The 26,988-nt window shown below is 48.2% G+C and overlaps 1 protein-coding gene across 4 annotated transcripts in view; it reads right to left on the bottom strand.

The window, feature by feature from the left end:
* HNF4G (hepatocyte nuclear factor 4 gamma) overlaps window positions 1–26,988 on the bottom strand; it is a 423,834-nt gene that overhangs the window by 155,554 nt on the left and 241,292 nt on the right. For 2 of the 4 annotated variants that reach the window (XM_069220374.1, XM_069220373.1), the window contains exon 4: window positions 26,430–26,573. The exons of the other annotated variants lie outside the window; for them this stretch is intronic. In XM_069220374.1, coding sequence (XP_069076475.1) covers window positions 26,430–26,573 — 144 coding nt within the window. The remainder of the gene's footprint in view (window positions 1–26,429; window positions 26,574–26,988) is intronic. 4 annotated transcript variants of the gene reach the window in all.

The raw sequence follows: 26,988 nt of genomic DNA, 5'->3' as shown, positions 1-26,988 counted from the left end.
CTTTTATCAACATAAATCTTCCTTTTGCTTTGCAGAGACACTTCTTTGTCTCTCCATTCCCCAATACCATTGTTTTTCAAACCCTTCCCAGCAACCATCCAGCCAGGACACAAACAAGTATTTGGAGACCTTCCCCTGAGCAGTTCAAAAGGAGTCTTCCCCGTTGATGCATGAGGAGTGTACCTGTAAGCTGTTATACGACCCTGCAGTTCTTTTCTCCAATCTAAACAGTTTACCTTTGCTAATTGTATACTCTCCTTTAAAGTCCTGTTAAATCTCTCCAAAGCACCATTCGCCTCTGGATGATATAACGCAATTTTTTTATGTACAATTCCACATTTTACAAAATACTCCTCCATCTGAGCAGAACAGAACTGCGGACCATTGTCAGAAAGAATAGAGTTAGGAAAACTCTCGCGTTTGAACACAGATTCTAAAAAACTGATCACAGATTGAGAAGTGATCTCTCTCACCAAACTCACCTCCACCCATCGTGAATACAAATCCAGCAACACCAACAGGTAAGGAGTCTGATGTTCTCCATGCAATGGCCCCACAATATCGATAGCTAATTCATCCTATGGACTTTTTGGTAAACTTCTACAAACCATAGGTGAACATCTTGGTTTGAGTACCTTATCACTAGCTTGACAAGGTGTACACTCCCTAACAGTACGTTCCACCATCAAATCTAATCCAGGCCACCAGAAATCCTGACGGATGCGCTCTTTGGTTTTAGAAATGCCCATATGCCCTTCATGAGCCATGTTCACGATGACTTCTCTCAAACTCAATGGGGGAATCATTCTTGTGCCCCTCATTAGAACACCATCAACAACGGCTAACTCATTCGCAACTAACGACCAAGGTTTAACCAGACTTCGAGACTTATGCTGATCCAAAAGAGACATCACAGAACACAATTCACTATCCTTTTGCAACTCATCCCTCCATTCATCTTCCTTTACAGCCCCCAGCGTAACTTCACAAACTCTTATGCCACACTCAGCATCACATTGATCATTTTCATCCTGAGATTTATCATTCTCTACCACCTCCACCAATCTCGACAGACAGTCTGCCGTTACATTTGTCTTTCCCGGAATGTATTCAAACATGAAGTTATACTCCTGTAAGGAAATGACCCATCTCCTGATCCTCGAGGAAATCGAGTTCAAACCCTTCTTCTCAAAAATTTCTTTCAGGGGTTTATGATCAGACCTGACTACGAAAGAAGATCCCCACACAAATTTTCTGAACTTGTTTATGGCCCAGAATATTGCCAACGCTTCCTTCTCTATAACAGAATAACATATCTCTGCCCCTTTCAAGCATCTTGAAGCACAAGCTATTAGCACCTCTTGGCCCTTCCTGATCTGAAAAAGAAGAGCACCCAGCCCCTTTATACTCGCATCAGTAACAATGAAAGTGGGATTCCCAGGTACAAAAGCTTGTAAGTTTGGTGCATTCCTGAGATCATTTTTTACTTGTTTAAATTCTGTACCACACTCTTCCGTCCAAACAAACTCTGCATTCTTACACATCAACTTCCTTAGATTTACTGTCTTATCTGCAAAATTTCGTATAAATTTGTTATAAAATTCTGCCATACCTAAGAATGAAGAAACCTCATCTTTTGTACACGGTTCTTTTAACATTTCGATAGTGTCCACCAAATCCTTTTTAGGACTCACCCCCTGCCGTGAAATATGATGACCCAAATAGTCCAGTTCAGTGACTCCAAATTTATATTTGCTTCGCCTAAGAGATAACCCAGCATCAAGCATCCTTTTAAGCACAGCATGCACCCTCTCATCATGTTCTCTCACGTTTCTCCCACATATTAATACATCATCCTGGTAGCACTTTACGCCTGAAATGCCTTTAAAAAGATCTTCCATAATCCTCTGGAATACTGAGGCCGCAGAAACCAGCCCAAACGGCATACGCAAAAACTTGAAGGCCCCCATTGGCGTAATAAAAGCCGTTAATTCTTGACACTCTTTACTCAACGGAACCTGATGGTATGCTGATGCCATATCCAGAGTGGTAAAATAGCAAGCACCATCCAACGATGATACTAATTCCTCAATATTGGGAAGTGGGAACTTGTCAACCACCACTTCTTTATTTAAGGCACGAAGATCCACACATAGACGGATTTCATTATTTGGTTTACGTGCCACAACAATGGGAGCTAACCACTCCGTTGCCTCTACAGGCTGTATAACACCAGTGGACAACAATTTATCTATCTCTTTTTGTACAGCGTCTTGGACACAAATGGGAATGCGTCTAACTTTTGCCACAACTGGTACTGCGCCCTGTTTCAACTTAATATGGTGATTGTACCCCTTTAAACACCCCAAGGTGTCACTGAACAATTCACCAAAAGCTCTCACAAACTTGTTTTCGTCACCCTCAATAGATTGTACCTGAACAGATGGATGTGCATTAGGATTGAGAATGACACCCAAGCGTGCTTGATGACTCCAGCTCAACAAATTATCACCCCTCTCAGCAACATGAATCCTAGCATCAGTGAACCTACCATTGTACTCAATGCAGTCATCAAAATAACCTAATAACTTAATTGGCAACCCACCATAACCCGTAGGTTTAATATTAGGTTGGAACAGTTTCTTCCTTCCTTGAAAATTCTTCATAAAAAAATCCTTTGAGAGAAATGTGATGTGAGAGCACGAATCAAATTTCATTTTGACTCTAACATTCCCCACCAAAACCCACTCAGAGGGATGTTCCACCTCACTCTCACTAACTTGAAAACTGACTTCCTTTATTTCTGATCTAGAATCTCTCCTATTCCTCATCCTACAATTTTTTCCAAAATGTCCTCTTTTTCCGCAAACATTACAAGTAATCCTATTAGCAGGACACTCACTTGCATTAGCCATGTGTCCAAATCTTCCACATCTGTAGCAATTTCCTTGAAAAGGTGTTGCAAACCTCCTATTCCCCTGTGTCTTTCCTGCGCTATTTTCTATTACAACACCTTTCTCACGGACACCCTCATACTTTTTTTTCTTCTCATCTTTTTGTATGACTTGACACTCCACTTCTTGTGCTTTTACACTGACCTTGTCTTCTTTATGTGCTTTACTTAGTTCTCCAACACACTTTAACATATGCTCTACCATTTTTGCAATACTAACGACCTCATCCAACGGTGGCTCGTCCTTTAGCCAGAGTTCTTCCCTCACTTTATCACTGCAACACCTCAGCACAAACTGATCTCTAATCCTTTCTTCTACCAACGCCCCAAATTTACAACTTGAAGCCAACTTCCGTAAAGCCGTAATATATTCTTCAACACTTTCCTCTTTCCCTTGCTCCCGCAAACCAAAATGGTACCTTTCCATAATAGTACTAATCTTTGGCAAGTAATGTAAATCTAGTTGTCTTGCACATATTTCATATTCATTCAACCCCCTCTGATCAGCTTGCGACAATGGAGGTAGATTTTCCAACACCTCCTGTCCTTCACCCCCTAAACAATGTAACAAAAGTGCCTGCTTCCTTTCACCACTCAAATTCGTACCACACACCCTGGCATAATTCTAAAAAATCTTTTTCCATTTCTTCCACTTAATAACCGGTTCTCCTGGATCTGACAAGAAAAACGGCGGCGCCGTAACATTCTGCATACTCACAAGAGGTGTAAAACACTTCTTCCCCACAATATATTCCAAACCCTACTAGTTGCTAAAAGTACTTAAAGTCCAAAAGGTGTGCCAGTCACTGTATGTCCCAGCACGATGCCACTATATCAAACACGGGTCTTCAGGTGTGTTTGTCACCGCAGAGACGACCTTTTCAGTTTAATTCATTTTACAACACCCAATACTTGTATTCCACAAGTGCAATAAAGTTTCCAAAGAAATGTATATTCCCGTGACCACAAACCAATATAGTGATCCTTATCCAGTCTCCATCTAAGTTTCAACTTCCAATAGACCGTCGATGTTCTTCTTCGATGTCCTCCAACAATTGCGCTGTAAAAAAATTTTTTTTTTTAAATAAAAAAATTCCTTCTTCCTCATCTAAGATGAACGCCACGAAACATTTGGTCCGTTTTCTTCAGGCAGTTGGGCTTGCTTTCTCTTTGAGCAATCTCGGATCGTTTTCCGCACTCAAAATGGCCGCAACCAAACATCCAGTCTATTTTCTTCAGTCAATCTGGCTTGTTTTTCTCCTTCCACCACGCTCAAGATGGCCGCCAACAATTCCCACAGCTTTCAGTCCTTTTCCAATTGCTCACTGACCTTCTGACGTCGTGAAGCATACAGAGACCACTTTGATCCTCAGTAAATGCTCAAACAGCTTTCCACAAAGCCCCTACAACCGCAATTTCACACTTTTCTCCGCTAGAACATGCTGCAAGACGCTCGATCCTCTCCCAGCACGTCTCTGTAAGTTATCTCCGTTTCTCTTAAATAATCAAAGCTCTTCCTTCTTTGTTGTTGTTGAGGCTGTCCCTTCCTCTGGGTTCCTTTCTCCACCCAAGCGTCGCCAGTGTAATAAAGTGAATCCACACCAGATGAAGATATATGGTAGGAGGTATTTATTACAGCCTCAACCAACAGCCAGCATATCAACTGTCATGCAGAGAACCCTGCATGACAGAACCTCAGAACAAGCTGGTTCCATGCCCAGTGTTCTGGCATGGAGCCATGTTACATCATTACAACCCGCTCCCCCCCAGTCTTAGACACAGCCAACTCTCTGTGGCTTTTACCAAATTTAACACAGGGGGGACGGATGCCCCATGTGGAGCCCCGGGGACCACCACCTCCCCTGGGCTTTTACAAAATTTAACAGGGGGGGGCGCCCGGCCCCAGGGACCGCTACCTCCCTGGAGGGTTAAACAAATAAAAGGTGAGGTCCACCCCCTCTGGGTCGTTACCAAATCCCCAGAGCCCCAGGGACCACCACCTCCCCGGGGCTTTAAATAAAATGATGAAGAGTGTCCATTGTGGATCCCCGGGCCCCAGGAACCACCACCTCCCTGGGGCTATTTTAGCTGGAGGGGGTTATGTGCCCCCCAAGGAGTCACTGATTTCCTTGGGGACCGCTATCCCCCAGGGCCAGCTCCTGCTATGTCCCCAGGTGCCCACCCCGGGACATAGCTGTTTGCTGTGACTTGGTTGTAGGTTATAGTGAGATGAAGTGAAAGATGTCAACAGCAAAGATGCAGGCAAGAAAACAGAGGAAATATTGCTCTCACAGCGAGGGTGCTGCTTTAGCGGCTCCCTGTCTGTAACACCAATGCTGACTCCCACAGGAGGTGGGGAGCCGACTGGGACCCTGAGGGTCTTCAGGTTCCCCCTGTGGTCCCCAACATTGTCACTGGGTGGCCAGGGGGGCACCCAGGTCATATGGACGGGCCCTGGGGGATGGGGCCCTTGGGGGGGCATATGGACCCCTCCCCCCAAAAAATAAATATTTAGGCAGGTCTTCGGGAAGGGAGTCCTGGGGCAAAGATTTGCCTGGAGAGGAGGGTTGCACGGCCCCCAAAACACAATAAAATATTTAGGCCAGGTCCTGGCGGATGGAGTCTCCGGGGCCGAGATCAGCCTGAGGAGGGGGGCTGCATGGCCCGCCTCCCCAACAAAAATAAATACATATTTAGACTGGGCTCTGGGTAAGGGGTCCCCAGGGTTGAGATCAGCCTGGGGAGGGGGCTCCGGCAGAGGGGAGCATGAAGGCCTGCTGCCAATTACTGCTGCGGATGGCCAAAGGCCTTGTGTAGTGTGGGGCTGGGTGCATAGAGGAGTTGGCCGCAGGCCTGGTCCTGTGGCCAACCCCGTCCCTGAGGGCCTGGCCACAGGCTAGGCCCTGCAGCCAAACCCTGCTGTGCATGGCAGAAGGCCAGGCGCAGTATGGAGTTGGATGGTTATAGCGGTGGGCTGCAGGGCCTGGGGCCAACCGCTGCAGTGCACAGCTGAAGGCTGTGTGCAGTGGTGGTTGGATGAAGTTTTTTGATGAAAAAAGGAGGGGGCACGAGATATAGTTACCTTAGGGCACGAGTTAGATTTACTTGGGATAACTCTAACTATAGCAAGTGAATTTCTTTGATTTGGTACGTTTAAAATGTGAGCCTAACTATAACGTCCCTGTAACCTTTGGATATATAACTTCTCTAGAAAAACAGACATTGATGTGAGCAAATCCAGAGTGTCGCTGGTGTTGCAGTGTGCTCCTTACTGGAGCTGCTCTCAACCTAAACTTTAGAACTACCCAGAGTTCTCTGTTCTTTTTTGAATAATGTATGCATCACTCTAACCCTGAAAGGGTTTTGTTTTGACTTAAACTGGTGCTCCCTTGTGTTTGGCAACGCCAAACCCCTCTGAAGAGCTATAAAGAGAGTGAAACGCATGTCAGGGGTTTCTTCTGCTCATTCCAGGGTGGCTCGGGTAGTATTTTAACAATCCAAAGCTGTAATACTGTGTCTGGAGTGGTGATAGGCTTTTGTCATTTTACAGCTCAGTGTGGATGGCACTGTGCTAATCCTATGCTTAAAAACTTTGCTACAAAAACATACATTTGAGGTGAGCAAATCTAGAGTGTTGCTGGTGCTACAGGGTGCTTCTTACTGAAGCTGCCTAAACTTGGGAACTTCCCAGAGTCCTCTGTTCTTTTTTGCATAATTTATGCATCACTCTAATCCTGAAAGGACACACTCGCACACATACACACACACACACACACACACACAAATAGCTCACTGGTTGTTGTCTGTGTGGAATAAAGATGCCATTGTTATGGGGTTTTTTATTAATAAAAAATAATGTCATAATCGTTAATACATTCCAGTTCTCTCTAAAAATTACAGATTTACTTGAGTGTAAATAATTAAGCATGAAATGTTTTTTTCTTTTTAGAGAGGCCATTAAGCTCTACTATCAGGAATATATTTAATTTTGCTTCTATCCACCGATGAGAACATGGCCCTCTTAAACGTCATTCCTTTCAGACTTTTTCATGGCCAGTAATGACATACACACTATGCCGGCCCAGGTATGAAAAATCATCAAATATTCACCATGTGCTCTCCCCGCATGTCAGGGCCATTCTGTTTTTGCTTTCAAAGACAACTGCACATGGATTGAGTTTGAAGTCAGGATGGCAGTCAACATTTTCATAAATAATATGTAATTCAACAGAATGTGATCTCTATACTCTCTGATGTATTGTCATGGAAGAAAATGCACTGTTGTTTGCCTGTTTAGAGATTCATCAAATACAGGGGCCTTCTGAGGTATCCTCATCATTTTCCAGTCCCTGCTGCAAATAAATTCAGCAAAATGACTCCATCATGCTGTGCAGCTATGCTTCTCATAGATATTTTTCACACGTCTACCTCTGAATGGCATTCAATAAAGAAAAACTCATGCACTCTTTTTTGTAGTAAACATAAAGCACTTAACTATAAAGGTTAACATGTGGGGGTCTCATAATAGTTGAGTCACAGAAGAATCAAGAGCAGCAATGCTGCACTGCACTCTCAGATACAAAGCCTCCTATGGGTCATCATATCCTATTAAGAGTTGTTTCCTTGGGAAAAGGAGATACTAAATAGGTACCAAAGTGTTTATTTAATTTTATTTCCACTAGGACCACTGGGCGCTTCATAGAGAAAAAAAAATGTACATTAGAAGAACAGTGAGAAATTATTCTAAGCTGCCTATGGTCCAACCAATAAGGCTTAATGCTTTCAGCAATAGGTTCAGATAAGTCAAGTGACTCTAAGGTATCACACCTGGAAAGCGAGTGAGCCATAATGAAGTTAGAATTCTTGCATAATCTTTGACAAAAGAAAAAATTATTGGGAAAGGAATACAAACAGGCTACTGTTGCTGTCATAAGAAACTGGCATCACAAAAATCTAAGGGTCTCATCACAAGTTTGACAGTCCTGAGAACGCCAAATTTGCAGTGGCGGTCGGACCACCACAATCCTGGTGGTCTGACGGCCAGATTATGATCCTCGGTGACCGCTGCCTCTGCTGGGGTCACAGATCCCAAAGGATTGGCAGCGGTGAAAGTTGTGGTCAACCACCGTGGTGCTGAGTTCGGCACTGCCGTGCTGGTCATGACTTTCCCTTCCGCCAGCCTTTTCATGACGGTGTCCCCGCTAGGAAAAGGCTGGCAGAAAAGCAGAAAAGCAGATCTGGGCGTCACATGGGGGGCCCTGCACTGCCCACAACCATGCCATGGACAGTGCATAGGCACCCCGTCAGCATTCTTGGAATGCTTACTGTCTGCTATGGCAGACGGTGCGCTTTCAGAGGGTGTGTATGCGACGGCATTGCCCTCAGATTCCTGGGGGAGCTGAGGCCTATGCTGCCACACTGTTTCCACCAGCTGATTGGCAGGAATGTCGTAATGTGTTGTTTCCACTTGTCAGCCCGGTGGAAACATTGTAATACATCGGTGGTGAGGCCGCCAGCTTGATGGCCATCTCACCTCTGCCGTATTGGAGTTCGGACAGTTCAGCCACCAAACTCATAATTGGACCTTATGTTTTTCTCACTATGTGCATCTAAACCTTTTTGAACTTAAATACAAAGTTGAAAACATCAGACCCAATAACTATGGCACTTAAAGAAAAATGGACAGAGGAACTGTAATAATAGCAACCACCTGATTTTGTGTCATTGGCTCTTAGTGCAGTGCTTAATTTGTAAAATAATGAGTACTGTTTCACTGGTTCACAAAGCACTGCAGAGAGGTCTGATTAGCAGTATTAAATGTCAGCGCATAGAATACCAAGACTGTAAGGTCCTGAATCCACTCCAGGCCTCTTTAAAGCACTGCCAGACACTCCCTCCACCTTTATCTCAGTACTGCAGGTTCCTACTTTCTCCCTTTTTCACAGGATTTCAGTCTTTCTCTTCCTCTGTTTTTCCCGATTGTGTGTTTTTCCTATCTTGCTCTCTGGAAATGTTTGATGACGAAAAATGAGTGACGGTCCCCAAAACTAAGTGACTGTGGCTCAAATTAAGCACTCTCTTTGTGTCTCTCCTGTGCTCTAATGTTGTCAATTAATTTCTTTGAGGGACCTCCTGGAAACAGCTATATTTTTGTTATGGTCTACTGGGTCTCTAGTTAGCAGAGGTTTGCACCCTGTCCAAGTAGGGACCACAATCCTATCAGGGTAAGTCAGATACACAAACTAAATGAACCTGTGCCCACACTCAGGTTACTTGCCACAGAGGAGTCAGGCTTAATTTAAGAGGCAATGATTAAAGTATTTGTGCAACACTTAAATTACAGTAACACAGTGAAAACACCACCATCCAATAAGCAGAACTTGAGATATGAATTTTTAAAGAATAAACTCCAATATAGTGCTTAGAAGTTCATAGAGCTTAAAGGTTACTTCAGATTGTGCTAAACCAGGATAAATTCAAAGTTTAGGCTGACTGCGGTGGAGTCAGGCTGGATACAGGTCCCACTCAGGGCCCGCTGAAAAGTACCTTGGATGAAGGTTAATTGAGGAGGCAATGCGAATGAATGCCTTGGTTCCACCCCATGCAGTCCGGGAATACAGAAACATTGGGCTGCGCAGTCGTCAAATCAGTGTCCTTGAGGTGCGGCTTGGAGCACTTGCCAATGAAGTCAATGTGTGTCATTGTGCACTTCACCTGGTAATGTCAGGGCAAAGCACAAAGGCTGGTGGTGATGGGTCAATCCAGAGGCACGCAGTTGTGGTTGACCTCAGCACCCGCTGCTATGCATCAGCATAGAGGAGAGATATGGCAGTTTTGATCTACACAACCGCTGCAATGCATCAGTTTTTGCAGGAAAACAGTTGCAAATCACAATTTGAAGGCCCAGGACTGGATTTGCACCTCTTGGCAGGGCAGGACTCACAGTTGGCAGAGTCCAGTAGCTGAAACAAGGTTAAAGGAGGTCTTTAATGGCACTGAGACTTCAAAATAAGTGGCAAGTCTGCAAGCCCTTGTAGTCATTTAGGTTCTTGGACAATGTCCTGCCTTCTCACTGCAAGGAAAGAGGCAGTAGGCAACACAGCAAAGCAGTTCAGCAGAGTGGCAGTCCCACCTGGCAGCACAGCAGTCCTTCTTTTTGGCAGGATGTACTCAGAACCAGAAGTGTACTGATTTGGTGGGGCTTGGGGTCCAGTACATATACCCGGTTGTGCCTTTGAAGTGGGAAGACTTCCAAGAAAGGCATTTGAAGTGGATAAAGTCCATGCCCTTCCTTTCCAGGCTCCAGAAACTCTACAGCGGTTTATGCAGCTCTTTAAGAGTGGACAGGCACAGCCCTATTCAGATTCTTCTCCCTCCCATCTAGCCCAGGAAGACCAATCAGACTGGTGGTGGGCCATCAGGATGTAAGTGGCACACCTCAGCTCCATTTGTGTTACTGTCTAGAGGGAATGCTGAAAGCAAAGTTGTCGCCCCCCCCCCCCCCCAGATGTGTATTTAGAGACAGACAGAGGCAGAGAATGGCTGAAGTAAGAACAAATGTCAACTTTCTAAAATTGGCATTTTCAGACTTTTTAAATTTGAAATCAGACTTTGCCATAAGTTGGATTTTAAGTTGTGAGTCCAGAGACAACAAAGTCGAAATTTCAGTTTTTTACCAATTGGAAATTATACTTAAAAACTGGATCAACGTAATCCCAATGTTAGCCTATGGGAGTGATAGGCCTTGCAGTAGTGAAAAACATACTTAATAATTTTTCACTACCAGGACATGTTTAACTTAACAGTACATTTCCAGCTTTTCTAAAGTACTGTGCCCTGCCTTTGGGGCTGGCTAGGGCCTACCTTAGGAGTGATATATATGTACTAAAAAGGATGGATGCACTTACCAGGTTTAAATGGCAGTTAGCTTAAAAATGCACAAACAGTCTCTGCAGTGGCAGGGCTGAGACATGTCTAAAGGGCTACTGTACTGGGTGGCGCAATCAGTGCTACAGACCCATAAGTAGCATTTAATCTTCACAGGCCCTGGACACATAAAGCGCACATTACTAGGGACTTACAAGTAAATTCAATCTGCCTTTTGTGGATAATCCAATATCATCATGGTTAGAGTACAGAGCACCTGCACTTTTGGTCAGCAGTGTTAAAGTGCACAGAAGTCTAGAGCCAGCATAAATGAAGTCAGCAAAACAGGAGGTCAAAATTGGGAAGCAAAAAGTCAGGGGAAACAATGTCAAGGATGCCAGGTCGAGCATCCACCACCTAGCATCCCACAACAGCAGCTCAAGCCAGTTGGAGTCATGTGTGGGAATTCTCTGGGAAACTGGCACAGCAAAATTATAGCAGCAAAGTTAATTGGAACTTTGAAGATGCCTTGAGCCCACTGGTAAAGGCTCTATGGACATGTAGAAAAGTGAAGTATTATGCAGTAAGGAGAGTTAGGCTCCCACAGTACTTCAAACTGGGCTCCAAATTGGGTCCTTTGGATTCACAATAATAAATCCTGAGCTCACTCCGGGTAGTGTGGCACAGAGCAGTGAGGCTTTACTAGAGGAACATGTTTTAATGATTTTAGAGTATCACCATGATAAGTAAAAGACACAACTCAAAAGAAATCCATCACCAATTTATAAAAATAGATCTGGTTTTTATATATATTTAGACACCAAAACAAACACAATTGTATCAAAATAAACAAAGTTTGGGATTTTAGAAGGGAAAATAAATCAGTGCATTTCACTACTGTCCAACTTTAACATTGCGGTCAATGGATCAAACAGCTAGTGACACTTGGTCATCTGCAGGTTGAGTTCAGGGGAACACTCCAGGGGATAAAGATGGCGTGGGTCCCTGGAACAAGGCTCACCAGGCAGTGCAACTTTACCTAGCTCGTACAACCCGGGAGCTCAGCGGCCTTGGTACTGAACATGGGAGCTGTGGGTGCTGGGTTTACCACTTAGACGGTGGTGGTAAGGAAATGGATGCCAAAGCTTGACAACAGAGCCACCAAGGTGGATGGCTGAAGGTGCTGTGGAGTTCCCTTGAGGTGCAATGTTGAACAAAGGTAGTGGTAGCTGGTCTCATCACCCACAAGCCTTGGCAGCAGCAAACTCAAAGTACGGTTACTTCAATGTCCTGGAGTCTGGGGGAAAACAGTAGCCACCTGAAACTTTCTGGAAATCAGGACTACATTTTCCGCAACGCACTAGACCATTTTTTGGGGGAGATTCCCTCAGCGCCTGATGACCAGTGATTCTTTGTTTCTGGGAGCATGCTTTTACCTGCCAGCTTCAGGGGACTAGTACCTTTAGCCTAAGGAAGTTCTGGAGCTGCCTTTGGTGCTCAGAGAAGTTCCTCTTGCCTTTGGAACTGGTCTCTAGTTAGGGACGAGTCGCAGTCATGCACTTGCAGGGTGGTTGCCACAGGTTGCGAGTATTGTGCCTTTGCTTTGTGCAGGTCCTGAAGTTGCCGTCTCAGTCTCTTCTTTGACCTTCGTTGCTAGTCAAATCAGATCTGAAGTTCTGGTGCCAGGGTCCAGGGTTGGGGTTTTTTCGGAGTGTGCGAGGGTGTTTTTAATTAACAAAATATTTGGTGCACAGTAGAAATAATATATATATAAAGATGAGAAATTAAGAAAATTGATAATAAAATATTCAACTTTCTTCCAATTCTCATCAATGACTCCTATAAAGAAATGAAGTTAAAAACGATTTAGGATTGTTAATGTTTTTATTTGCAGCTTCCTGCTTACCTGCCACAAAGATTCATTGCCCAGGGTCCAATAGTAAGCAGAGATTTTAAAATTATTTTTTCTCAAATTCTGCTCTAATAGGTGCCGGGAGCCAATGGGCTACTAGCCCCAGTGGCTAACTTGCCCCTGAGGTGACCACATCTGGGGGTGTGTACCACCTTTTCCACTCAGAACCCTCTAGTTTGTCACTTTTCAAAATGGCAGAACCATCCTCAGCTGTACAGATCAGGTAGATCACCCTAGGGGTGTGGCTACTCTTTTGGGGGTGTGCACCTTCTTACTACATAACTTGCAAATGTGCTTGGGGGCAGAAGGATGGCTTTGTCCTCCTTTGGGAGTCAGTCTGCTTGCATATCAGAGGCAGTGTGGGCTTTCAGGCTTTCAGGCTCACCACCTTCATGTGCTACTTCACTAGTCATTCTGTCAAGGAGGGAGGTGACACCTCCTGCCCTGGCAGGCATTTGTTTCTAATACCTGGGAGTGTTCACACCTGCTGGCAGGGGGTCCGATTTCGGCCTTGGTGGCAGCAGCTGCAGGCTGCCAAACAGGGCACAGGAGAGGCTGGGGCAACCAAGTGGGTAACCTCCAAGGAAGCCAACTCTAAGGTAGTCACATTAAATCGGACATTGAAATAAAGTCAGGTTTATTGCAACAAGTTGTTTGATAGCAAACATGACATACTTCAGCAGGACCAAATGGAGTTGGTGACCTCCTGATGCCCAGGTGCCTGCCCATGTTAGCCTAAGACTCCCTGTACACTTACAGTAGCCTTTAATGGAAGTAGACCACCATAGGGACATATAAAGTGGCACTTATAAGTCCACACCTTTAATATAATGCACCCTACCTCCTGGGCTTAGGAAGCCTACCCTAAAAGTGACTGCCATATATTTAAAGTAATATTTTGACCTTCCTTCTCATGGTGAGGGCAAAGTTGAGTTGGAGCAGTTTGCACTGTTTCTGCAGTCTGCATTTGCAGGCCTGCTGTAACCTGTTTACGTGGGTCACTCAGCATGGCGCAAATAGTGCTTAAGGCCCTGATGGCCTCTTTAACTCCCAAGCCCTGGGAATCACTGGTACCATTTACCAAGGACTTAAAAAGGGGTTACAGTCCTTGTTAATTGGTGATACCAACTCACATTCATCATATTTAGAGAGAGAGTACTGACATTAAGGCCTGGTTAGCAGGCTCCAATGCACATTCATGGTCAAAACCCTGCAGCTCAGCTCGAGTCCAAATGCCGGCACAACATGGAGGGAATCTGCAAAAACCTGTTTTTATCTACAGGACAGGTTTGCAACTTTGGGAATAAAGGACATTTTAAAAATCATTACTTCACCTAGCTAACACACAATTACTTGGCCCCAAGGTCTTTTTTCCACTTTTAAGAACCAAAGAATATTTGCTTCATGATAAGTTCTAATGACAACATATTGAGAACTAAAGAACCAGGCATGCCTCGATTCCAAACTGAGGTGTTTCTAGGAGCAGGTGAACCACCATTCCTCTTCTGAAGGCCAGATAGATAGTCTAGGATGTCCTTTTTGATCAAAGAGAAGATATAATCATCCTGCAGATTTCCTCATCAGTGTTGTAAAATGTTTGTTGAGTTCTACCATGGTTTCTGCTCTTATTGCTAGAATGAGAGGAAAAAGTGAGAAAGCTTCTACCATAACCCAGGTTCTCTATGCCAAAGAATGGAAAAATTATCCAAAATAAACTTTCCAAAAACCAATCAAAGAGGATGCACAGCGTAATAGGATACACATAGTGCTCCTCCCAAAGCTAAATTCCCACTATTACCTTGCAAAAACGAACAGGGTCAAGCAGAAGGCAGAACCAAGTGACTAACTAGAGTAACTACTTTAGAAAAAATCAACCTCAGTGCCAAGTAGCCTGAAGACATGAGTGGATCAGCAACAGGGCAGTGAGGAAAACCAATACCAACAGGACTCCACCCTAAAACAAATAGCTCTCTCTAGGTGACTACCATTACCTTAATGTAGCACTGTCTGGCTAAAATAATTGCCACTTGAGGGTGCCAATACCATAATACCTCTTTCAAAGAGGCTATACACCCACAAGGAATAAATATACAAGTGAATATCCAACATAATCTTTGATTTTCTTGAACACAGGTTGTTTCCAGTGTTAAATTAAAGAAATAATGAAAATACCAAAGCTGATTCCACATTGCTCACTGTATCCAAAGCAGAAAACAAATTAAACCATGGGAACAATGCAATAGTGTATTTTTGGAACCTGAAGTACGGGCAAGCAACTACAGCCAAAATGCTAACAAAACATAAAATGGAGTTGATGCCTAGAACCTAATGGCAGAAGCCCCACACATGACTGGTTGTTAGTCACATAAAGAAACAAACAAAGCCAACCAGTGACTCAGTTACACCATTATGCCAAAATATTTTGGTAGGTTGCAGTAAATACACAAATCAAATATCTAAGAGAAGTATAATTTGCATACAAATCAACCAAAGCCTTAAAACACCAATACGTCACACATGGAAGGGCTAAGCTATGTCAGGGCAGTCAAACCATGAACAACCTAAAAAGTACCCAAATGTAGAATAGCACATATCATGCCACTACTTCCCTTGCATGTGAAAAATGAATCTCTCTAAAGTACATTCTCATTACCACACTCATCATTTGTTCAATATCATGAGCACAGCTAAATTCACATAATGCTGGCATTCATAAGACAATTCACAGTATAAACATCAAGAAGTAATCTTGCATAACAATTTAAACTATACATCAAGAGGGAGTGCATGAATATGACGTAAGCACATGACCCTTGCACAAAACAAACAAAATCATGATGTTTCATGCAAAGAAATCACATCCCACTGAAAAAATACCTTGCATGGAGGTTTGTGCCAATGTCGAATATCTGATCCCGGATGGCTACAAGATCACCCACAGGGACCGCTCCAACAAACCAGGAGGAGGCATCGGCATCATCCACAAGAACACCCTCAGGATCACGTCCAGCACCGAAGACACCCTCAGCACTGCACTTCCAGATCCACACTGACCCAAACACCACCCTCTGAGGGACCCTCATCTACAGGCCTCCCGGCCCCCGACAGCAGTTTAGCGACTCCATCACCGACATCATCAGCACTCACGTTCTCGCATCCACTGACTACATACTCCTCGGGGACTTAAACTTTCACCTCGAGAACACCAACGACAACAACACCGCCACCCTGCTCGATAACCTCTCCAACCTCGGCCTCAAACAGCTTGTCACGACACCGACCCACTCTGCAGGACACACACTCAACCCTATTGCAATCACGTCTCCTTTAGCCACACCACTGAACTCCACTGGACAGATCACTGCTGCATCCACTTCTCCTTCAAGAAACCCACAACACACCATCATCCACAAAGGATCCCCCACCGCAATTGGAACAAGGTCAGCGAAGACCAACTTATCGTGACTGTTAGAAATGGGGTCTTTGGTTGACAGTCAGGTTACCCCATGTTCAAGCAAAGACCCTCACTCTAGTCAGGGTAAAAGAGAATCACCCTCAGCTAACCCCTGCTTACCTCCTTGGTAGCTTGGCAGAGCAGTAGGCTTAACGTCAGAGTGCTAGGTGTAAAGTATTTGTACCAACACACACAGTAACTTAATGAAAACACTACAAAATGACACAACACAGGTTTAGAAAAATAGGAAATATTTATCTAAACAAAACAAGACCAAAACGACAAAAATCCACCATACACAAGTCAAGTTATCAATTAAAAATCAAAAAGAGTGTTTAGATACACACTAGCGCTGCTAGAGTGAAAATGTACCTGGTGCGCGTCAAAAATAACCCCGCACGGGCGGGTGTGCGTCAAAAATAACTCCGCACGGCAGTACGCGAGTCGAAAATCCAGCCGCACGATGATCCGAAAATCCCGCAGCACAGGTTGTGATCTCCCAGCCTCCGTCAGCGATGCTGCGCGTTGTTTCTCCTGCTCCGTGCGTCGATTCTTCAGTCGCGTTTCCTGCAAGCATCATTTCTCAGCTGCGGAGCCGGCGGCGCGTCGTTTTTCTCAGCCGCAGATCGGATTTGCGTCAATCTTTTCCCCGCACGGCACTCTGTGCGTGGATTTTCTTGTCTTTAGGCTGCCAGCTTCTCCTTTCAGGGTCCCAGGAACTGGATGGGCACCACAGGGCAGAGTAGGAGTCTCTCCAGAGACTCCAGGTGCTGGCAGAGAGAAGTCTTTGCTATCCCTGAGACTTCAAACAGGAGGCAAGCTCTAAATCAAGCCCTTGGAGATTTCTTCTCAAGATGGAAGGCACACAAAGTCCAGTCTTTGCACTTTTACTCTGGCAGAAGCAGCAACTGCAGGATAGCTCCACAAAGCACAGTCACAGGCAGAGCAGCTCTTCTTCCTCAGCTATTCAGCTATTCTCCAGGAAGAGGTTCCTCTTGGTTCCAGAAGTGTTTCTAAAGTCTGTGGTTTTGGGTGCCCTTCTTATACCCAATTTCTCCTTTGAAGTAGTCCTACTTCAAAGTAAAGTCTCTTTGGAATGTGAAATCCTGCCTTGCCCAGGCCAGGCCCCAGACACTCACCAGGGGGTTGGAGACTGCATTGTGTGAGGGCTGGCACAGCCCTTTCAGGTGTGAATGACCACTCCTCCTCTCCCTCCTAGCACAGATGGCTCATCCGGATATGCAGGCTACACCCCAGCTCCCTTTGTGTCACTGTCTAGTGTGAGGTGCAACCAGCCCAACTGTCAAACTGACACACACAGGGAATCCACAAACAGGCAGAGTCACAGAAATGGTATAAGCAAGAAAATGCTCAGTTTCTAAAAGTGTCATTTTCAAACACACAATCTTAAAATCAACTTTACTAAAAGATGTATTTTTAAATGGTGAGCTCAGAGACCCCAAATTCCACATGTCCATCCGCTCCCAAAGGGAATCTACACTTTAATCAGATTTAAAGGTAGCCCCCATGTTAACCTATGAGAGGGACGGCCTTGCAACAGTGAAAAACGAATTTAGCAATATTTCACTGTCAGGACATATAAAACACAATACTATGGGGGTCATTCCGACCCCGGCGGGCGGCGGGCGGCGGGCGCCGGGCAGAGACCGCCAGAAGACTGCACCGCGGTCAAATGACCGTGGCGGTCATTCTGACTTTCCCGCTGGGCGGGCGGGCGACCGCCAAAAGGCCGCCCGCCCGCCCAGCGGGAATCAATCAATCAATCAATCATTCGCATTTATAAAGCGCGCTACTCACCCATAAAGGGTCTCAAGGCGCTTGGGGGGGGGGTCAGTGCTCGAAGAGCCAGGTCTTGAGCTGCCTTCTGAAGGAGAGGTGTTCAGGTATGGCGCGAAGGTGGCTGGGCAGAGAGTTCCAGGTCTTCGCTGCCAGGAAAGAGAAGGATCTTCCTCCGGCGGTGGCTTTGCGGATGCGGGGTACGGCTGCCAGGGCCTGTCCGGCGGATCGTAGGGTGCGCGGAGGAGTGTAGAAGGAGACGCGGTTGTTGATGAGTTTGGGTCCGAGGTTGTGAAGGGCTTTGTGTGCGTGGGTGAGGAGTCGGAAGGTGATCCTCTTGTTGACGGGGAGCCAATGGAGTTTTTTCAGGTGTCCTGAGATGTGGTGGTGGCGAGGGATGTCCAGGATGAGTCTTGCGGCAGCGTTCTGGATCCGTTGGAGTTTCCTCAGTAGCTTGGTGGTGATGCCCGCATACAGGGTGTTCCCATAGTCCAAGCGACTGGTGACGAGGGCGTGGGTGACGGTCTTCCTGGTGTCGGTGGGGATCCAGCGGAAGATCTTGCGGAGCATGCGTAGGGTGTTGAAGCATGCCGAGGTCACCGAGTTCACCTGTCTGGTCATGGTGAGGGATGAGTCCAGGATGAAGCCGAGGTTGCGCGCGTGTCGGTGGGTTGGGGAGTGCTGCCTAGGGCGGGGGGCCACCAGGAGTCGTCCCATGCGGTGGGAGTGGGGCCGAGGATGAGGACCTCCGTCTTGTCGGCGTTCAGTTTCAGGCGGCTGTCTGTCATCCAGTTCGCCACTTCCTTCATTCCTTCATGTAATCTGGTCCTGACTGAGGTGGGGTTGTTTGTGAGGGATAAGATGAGCTGGGTGTCGTCGGCGTATGATATTAGGTCGAGTCCGTGTTTGCGTGCGATGTTCGCCAGGGGGGTCATGTAGATGTTGAAGAGAGTGGGGCTGAGGGAGGATCCTTGAGGTACGCCGCAGATGATCTCCGTGGCTGTGGATCTGAAGGGGGGCAGGCGGACTCTCTGAGTCCTTCCGGAGAGGAAGGAGATGATCCATTCGAGGGCCTTGCCTCTGATGCCGGCGTTGCTGAGGCGTCGTATCAGGGTGCGGTGGCAGACTGTGTCGAAGGCTGCGGAGAGGTCCAGGAGTATGAGGGCCACGGTCTCACCCTTGTCGGTCAGGGCTCTGATGTCATCCGTGGCTGCGATGAGGGCGGTTTCGGTGCTGTGGTTGGTCCTGAAACCGAACTGTGTGGGGTCGAGGGAGTCGTTGGTTTCCAGGGCGTTGGTGAGTTGAGTGTTGACAATTTTCTCAATCACTTTGGCGGGGAACGGCAGGAGAGAGATGGGCCGGAAGTTTTTGAGTTCGGTGGGGTCTGCTGTGGGTTTCTTTAAGAGGGCGTTGAGCTCTGCGTGTTTCCAGCTCTCCGGGAAGGTGGCGGTGGTGAGGGAGGCGTTGATGACATCTCGGAGGTGCGGTGCGATGATGTCGTCGGCTTTGTTGTAGATGTGGTGCGGGCAGGGGTCCGATGGGGATCCGGAGTGGATCGAGTTCATGACGTGGGTGGTCTTCTCGGTGGTGGTTGGGCTCCAGGTGAGGATGGTGGTGATGTCGGTAGCGGGTTCCGGGGGGGGTTTCGCGTCGGTGGTCGGGAAGCTGTTGTATATGTCGGTGATCTTGTGGTGGAGGGATGGTCGCGAGGGAGTCGCAGAGGTCCTGTGATGGAGGGATGGAGTTGTTCTCTGCGTCCGGGTTGGAGAGCTCTTTGACGATGCCAAATAGTTCCTTGCTGTTGTGGGCGTTGTTGTCAAGTCTGTTCCGGTAGGCTGTTTTTCGTGCGGCGCGGAGGTGTTGGTGGTGTTGGCGGGTGGCGTCCTTGAGAGCTGACATGTTCTCTTCGGTCTGGTTGAGGCGCCACGTCTTCTCGCGGGCGCGGCATTCTTTCTTGGAGTCCTTGAGGTCGGGGGTGAACCAGGAGTTTTTCTTGTGGTTGTTGGTGCTGGCTTGAGTTTTCAGGGGGGCCAGGAGGTTGGCGCAGTCGGAGATCCAGTTGGTGAGGTTGTTGGTGGCTTCGTTTGGGTCGGTGGTGCTGGTGGGTCGGTTCTGGGAGAGGGTTGATGCGAGCTGATCCATGGTGATACGATTCCAGTGTCTTCTTGGTGGTTGCTGGGTGTGGTGGTGCACAGTGGTCTTCTTGAAGATGAAGTGGACGCAGCTGTGGTCCGACCAGGTGAGTTCGGTGGTGTGGCTGAAGGTGATGTGTTTGCTGGAGGAGAAGATGGGGTCGAGCGTGTGTCCGGCGTAGTGGGTGGGGGTGTTGACTAGCTGATTCAGTCCCAGGTTGGCGAGGTTGTCCAGTAAGGCAGTGGTGTTGTTGTCGGTGAGGTTCTCCAGGTGAAAGTTGAGGTCTCCTAGGAGGATGTAGTCGGTGGACGAGAGTGCGTGAGGGTTGACGAAATCTGCGATGTCTTCGCTGAACTTGGTGCGGGGTCCTGGTGGTCTGTACATGAGGGTGCCTCTGAGGGTGGTCTTGGGGTCGCTGTGGATCGTGAAGTGGAGATGTTCGGCGTCGGGGAGTGAGTTGTCGGTGTCGGTTGAGATGCGGATGGAGTTTTTGTGTGCGATGGCGATGCCTCCTCCGATGCGGTTGGTGCGGTCTTTCCGGATGATTTTGTAGCCGTCGGGGATGGCTATGGCGATGTCGGGTGCCGAGGAGGGATTCATCCAGGTCTCGGTGAGGAAGGCGATGTCCGGGTTCGTAGAGTTGAGGAGGTTCCACAGTTCGATGGCGTGCCTGTGGACGGATCGGGTGTTGACCAGGATGCAGTGGAGATAGCTTCCGGGGGGGTCGTTCTTGGCGGGAGCGGTGCTGGTCCGTCGGCAGGTGAAGTGACAGTTGCTGCAGGTGAAGGGTCCGTGGGTCCGTTTGGGGTGGGCGCGGTGGCAGCCCGGAGTGCGGCCGGGGTTGAGGTTGACGAGGGTGGCGGAATCGTAGGTCAGGCGGGGGCGCGGGGGCCAGGGGTTCGGGCGCTGTGCGCGGTCCAGGCGCGGACGGGCGCAGACGGGCTTGCCTTAGGAGCGCCTTCGGCGCGCCAGCGGCGCGGCCGCCATTTAAGGGGTAGCCGGGGAGGCGGGGTCAGCTGGGAGGCGGGAGGAGGGCGGGTAGGGGGAAAAAAGCGGCAAAAAGCGGCGGGAAAAAGGCTCCGAAGGCGAGGAGGCCTAGAAAAATGACAAAGTGCCGAAAAGGCGCAGAAAGCAGGAAAAACGAGGGGGAGACGGCGGGAGGGCAAGGGGGGCAGCACTCAGAAGATGCAGGCACTCGGGGATACAGAAGGAAAAAAGGGGAGCGCGATCACACAGCACAGGCACTCGGGGATACAGAAGGAAAAAAGGGGAGCGCGATCACACAGCACAGGCACTCGGGGATACAGAAGGAAAAAAGGGGAGCGCGATCACACAGCACAGGCACTCGGGGATACAGAAGGAAAAAAAGGGGAGCGCGAACGCAGACAAACGGCAACACAGACACTCGGGGCACAGTCAGCGATGCAGGCAAAAGAGAAGGCAGAACAGTGGATCTGGATCTGGTGGCGCTGTGAGGACAGGGGAGCGACCTACCCTGGGGTCGAGGGTCGCTACCACTGCCTCGCAGTGGCCGCCATTTAAGGGGTAGCCGGGGAGGCGGGGTCAGCTGGGAGGCGGGAGGAGGGCGGGTAGGGGGAAAAAAGCGGCAAAAAGCGGCGGGAAAAAGGCTCCGAAGGCGAGGAGGCCTAGAAAAATGACAAAGTGCCGAAAAGGCGCAGAAAGCAGGAAAAACGAGGGGGAGACAGCGGGAGGGCAAGGGGGCGGCACTCAGAAGATGCAGGCACTCGGGGATACAGAAGGAAAAAAGGGGAGCGCGATCACACAGCACAGGCACTCGGGGATACAGAAGGAAAAAAGGGGAGCGCGATCACACAGCACAGGCACTCGGGGATACAGAAGGAAAAAAGGGGAGCGCGATCACACAGCACAGGCACTCAGGGATACAGAAGGAAAAAAAGGGGAGCGCGAACGCAGACAAACGGCAACATAGACACTCGGGGCACAGTCAGCGATGCAGGCAAAAGAGAAGGCAGAACAGGGGATCTGGATCTGGTGGCGCTGTGAGGACAGGGGAGCGACCTACCCTGGGGTCGAGGGTCGCTACCACTGCCTCGCAGCGGCCGCCATTTAAGGGGTAGCCGGGGAGGCGGGGTCAGCTGGGAGGCGGGAGGAGGGCGGGTAGGGGGAAAAAAGCGGCAAAAAGCGGCGGGAAAAAGGCTCCGAAGGCGAGGAGGCCTAGAAAAATGACAAAGTGCCGAAAAGGCGCAGAAAGCAGGAAAAACGAGGGGGAGACGGCGGGAGGGCAAGGGGGGTGGCACTCAGAAGATGCAGGCACTCGGGGATACAGAAGGAAAAAAGGGGAGCGCGATCACACAGCACAGGCACTCGGGGATACAGAAGGAAAAAAGGGGAGCGCGATCACACAGCACAGGCACTCGGGGATACAGAAGGAAAAAAGGGGAGCGCGATCACACAGCACAGGCACTCAGGGATACAGAAGGAAAAAAAGGGGAGTGCGAACGCAGACAAACGGCAACATAGAAACTCGGGGCACAGTCAGCGATGCAGGCAAAAGAGAAGGCAGAACAGGGGATCTGGATCTGGTGGCGCTGTGAGGACAGGGGAGTGACCTACCCTGGGGTCGAGGGTCGCTACCACTGCCTCGCAGCGGCCGCCATTTAAGGGGTAGCCGGGGAGGCGGGGTCAGCTGGGAGGCGGGAGGAGGGCGGGTAGGGGGAAAAAAGCGGCAAAAAGCGGCGGGAAAAAGGCTCCGAAGGCGAGGAGGCCTAGAAAAATGACAAAGTGCCGAAAAGGCGCAGAAAGCAGGAAAAACGAGGGGGAGACGGCGGGAGGGCAAGGGGGGTGGCACTCAGAAGATGCAGGCACTCGGGGATACAGAAGGAAAAAAGGGGAGCGCGATCACACAGCACAGGCACTCGGGGATACAGAAGGAAAAAAGGGGAGCGCGATCACACAGCACAGGCACTCGGGGATACAGAAGGAAAAAAGGGGAGCGCGATCACACAGCACAGGCACTCGGGGATACAGAAGGAAAAAAGGGGAGCGCGATCACACAGCACAGGCACTCGGGGATACAGAAGGAAAAAAAGGGGAGCGCGAACGCAGACAAACGGCAACACAGACACTCGGGGCACAGTCAGCGATGCAGGCAAAAGAGAAGGCAGAACAGGGGATCTGGATCTGGTGGCGCTGTGAGGACAGGGGAGCAACCTACCCTGGGGTCGAGGGTCGCTACCACTGCCTCGCAGCGGCCGCCATTTAAGGGGTAGCCGGGGAGGCGGGGTCAGCTGGGAGGCGGGAGGAGGGCGGGTAGGGGGAAAAAAGTGGCAAAAAGCAGCGGGAAAAAGGCTCCGAAGGCGAGGAGGCCTAGAAAAATGACAAAGTGCCGAAAAGGCGCAGAAAGCAGGAAAGCCCCAGCAACGATGAAGCCGGCTCCGAATGGAGCCGGCGGAGTTGCTGGTGTGCGACGGGTGCAGTGGCACCCATCGCGATTTTCAGTGTCTGCTATGCAGACACTGAAAATCATTATGGGGCCCTGTTAGGGGGCCCCTGCACTGCCCATGCCTGTGGTATGGGCAGTGCAGGGGCCCCCCAGGGGCCCCACGACACCCGTTCCCGCCATCCTGTTCCTGGCGATTTTTACCGCCAGGACCAGGATGGCGGCAAGGGGGTCGGAATCCCCATGGCGGTGCTGCGAGCAGCGCCGCCATGGAGGATTCTTTGGGGCAGGGGTAAACCGCTGGTTGCCCTTTTCTGACCGCGGCTTTACCGCCGCGGTCAGAATTGCCCATGAAGCACCGCCAGCCAGTTGGCGGTGCTTCCGCGGCACTCTGCCCTGGTGGTTTTCAACTGCCAGGGTCAGAATGACCGCCTATATGTCCTACTTTAACCATACACTGCACCCTGCCCTTGGGGCTACCTAGGGCCTACCTTAGGGGTGTCTTACATGTAAGAAAAGGGAAGGATTAGGCCTGGCAAGTGGGTACACTTGCCAAGTCGAATTTACAGTTAAAACTGCACACACAGACACTGCAGTGGCAGGTCTGAGACATGATTACAGAGCTACTTATGTGGGTGGCACAAGCAGGGCTGCAGGCCCACTAGTAGCATTTGATTTACAGGCCCTGGGCACCTCTAGTGCACTGTACTAGGGACTTACTAATAAATCAAATATGCCAATCATGGATAAACCAATCACATACACATTTTGTAAAGGAGCACTTGCACTTTAGCATTGGTTAGCAGTGGTAAAGTGCCCAGAGTAACAAAAACAGTAAAATCAGAGTCCAGCACACATCAACAACCTGGGGAACAGAGGCAAAAAGTTAAGGGAGACCAAGCCAAGGATGAAAAGTCTAACAGTGACACTCTCCTGGAACCCACCCATCGACACCACAGATGCTGATGCAGCTGCCCGCAACTTCAGGCAATGGGTCGATTCCTGTGCCAATACTCTCGCCCCAATCAAGAAGCCCTCCAACAGACGCACCGACAGAAAGGCCTTTTGTTTTACCGCCGATCTCCACGAATCCAGGCAAACTTGCCGAAGACTCGAAAGAAAGTGGTGCCAAGATCAGACTCTGGACAACCACATAGCCTTCAAAAACGCCATCCGCAGACACCCTCAACTCATCCGAGCCTTCAAGAGAACCGCCTTCAAAGACCAAATCAACAACAACGCACACAGCCACAAGGACCTCTTCAACGTTGTGAAGGAACTCTCCAAACCCAGCTCCAATGCCAAAGCCATCCTGCCATCCCAAGACCTCTGTGACTCTCTAGCCTCCTACTTCCACCGCAAGATTGCAGACATCCACGACAGCTTCAGCACCCAGCCCCCCTCGGCAACCACCAACACCACAGATTCAACTCCGACCAAACTCCTGCTCTCCTGGACCCCCATCAATGACAACAACATCAAAATAATTAACATCATCCACTCTGGCTCTCCATCTGACCCCTACCCTCACTACATTCTCAACAAAGCAAGCTCTGTCATCGCACCCCTCCTTACCTTCATGAAGCTTCTCAAGACCTGGCTGTTGGAGCAGTAGCAACACCTCCCCCACTTCTTTCCCTCCCTTCCTCAGCGCCTTGAGACCCTCACGGGTGAGTAGTGCGCTTTACAAATTCCTGATTGATTGATTGATGCAAGGAGCAGGGGGGCCGATGCAAAGGGGGAATGCAGTGGTTCTGATCAGCTCAGTGATGACGATGCGTGGATTTCTTTAGAGAACAGCTGCAGAATGCACTTTCAAGGGCCCAGGGATGGACTGGCTCCTCTTGGCAGGACAGGACTCACAGTTGAGAGTCTAGCAGCTGTAGCAGAGGTGAACGAAACCTTTGATGTCTCTGAGATTTCAGAGCAGGAGGCAAGCCAGCAAGCCTTTAAAGTCACTTTGGTTCTGGGGATGTAGAGATGCAGGTCCAGTCCTTCTCACTCCCAGGAAAAGAAGGTAGCAGGCAGCAAGGAAGGCACAGCAAAGCAGGAATCCAACAAAGTCTAGCAGAGTGACAGCCCCTTTAGCAACACAGCAGTCCTTCTTCCTGGCAGAATGTCCTCAAGTCCAGAAATGTACTAATTTGGTCATGCCTTGGGTCTAGTACTTATGTCCAGTAATGCCTTTGAAGAGGGGGGAGAATTCAAAGAGTGGCCTTTGAAGTGATCAAAGTCCCTGCCCTTCCTTCCCTGTTCCAGATACTACAGGGGTTCATGTCCTTTTTGAGGTCTCAGCCTATTCAGGTGTTTCAGCTCCTCCCTCCCATCCTGCCCAGGACGGGCCATCAACATGCAGATGAGCACTCAGTCACACCTACACTATCTTTGTGTGTGGCTGTCTGGAGGGAATACACAAGAGCACAGCTGTCACCCAGCGAGGCGTGTATTCAGAGACAGGGAGAAGGCACTAGATTATTTCTAAAAGTTGCATTTTCAGAATTACAATTTAAAATCTGATTGCAAAATAAGTTGTTGTTATTTTAAATTGTGATTCCAGAGATACCAAACCTGGGGGTACCATCTCTCCCCAATTGGATATTACACTTAAAAAATGTAATAAGGCAGTCCTGATGTTTCTTTTTCGAGGGTGAGGCATGTTCTGCCCCAAAAAATGCTTTAATAAATGGAGTCAATCTAGTAATTTTACAGTGCAATATTACACATATATACAAAGAATTACAGGTAGCTTTGAAGAAAATATCATGTAATATTTTAATACTAAAGGGGGTGTAGTAGAACTGATGCAGCAGGACATATATTTTCATATCTGAAAATGTTGTGGTGCTTCCTCAAAATTCCGGCTAGTTAGCCCGCCACTCTTCCCCCGACTCACCAGTTGTTTTCTCCATTCCAGTACTGCCAACCACACCTTCATTATTTTCACCCAGGTCACTGCCTTTGGCTAGTACTTCCTGTAGCTCAGATGGCTTGCCCGTTGAAGTTATTGATGTGTTTAATTTAGTTTGCTTCATTTGCTCTTTCAATCAAAGTAATGAAAAAGGAATAATCATTTACAAAGAAAATCAGCACTCAGATGTATCATGAAAAATAATTCACAAGCTAAAGAACAATAAATACATGGTAAAAAAAATATACAAACATAAAAAGCAAATAGTACAGATTTCAGAGTTTGAAAACAGTGGCATTTGAGTGCCATAAAAATTACCTTGCCTTAATTTTACATTGGCCGATCTAACAGGAAACAGTCAATCAATGCAAACAAATGTTTATAATAACACTGATAAAAGTATTTTATTTAATGGCACTCAAATAATAATAATTGGGAATCGTTCAATGTTTTACAAATTGTAGCACGGAGATTCGGCCTTCAGAGTTTATTTCCAACATCTATCAGGTTTTTCTACCTTCGCAATATTTGGCAGTAATGTTCT

This window comes from Pleurodeles waltl, chromosome 2_2 (assembly GCF_031143425.1).
Source record: "Pleurodeles waltl isolate 20211129_DDA chromosome 2_2, aPleWal1.hap1.20221129, whole genome shotgun sequence".
NCBI classification, from domain to species: domain Eukaryota; kingdom Metazoa; phylum Chordata; class Amphibia; order Caudata; family Salamandridae; genus Pleurodeles; species Pleurodeles waltl.
Note: the sequence above shows the minus strand (reverse complement) of the source record. Positions and strands in the feature narration are given on the sequence as shown.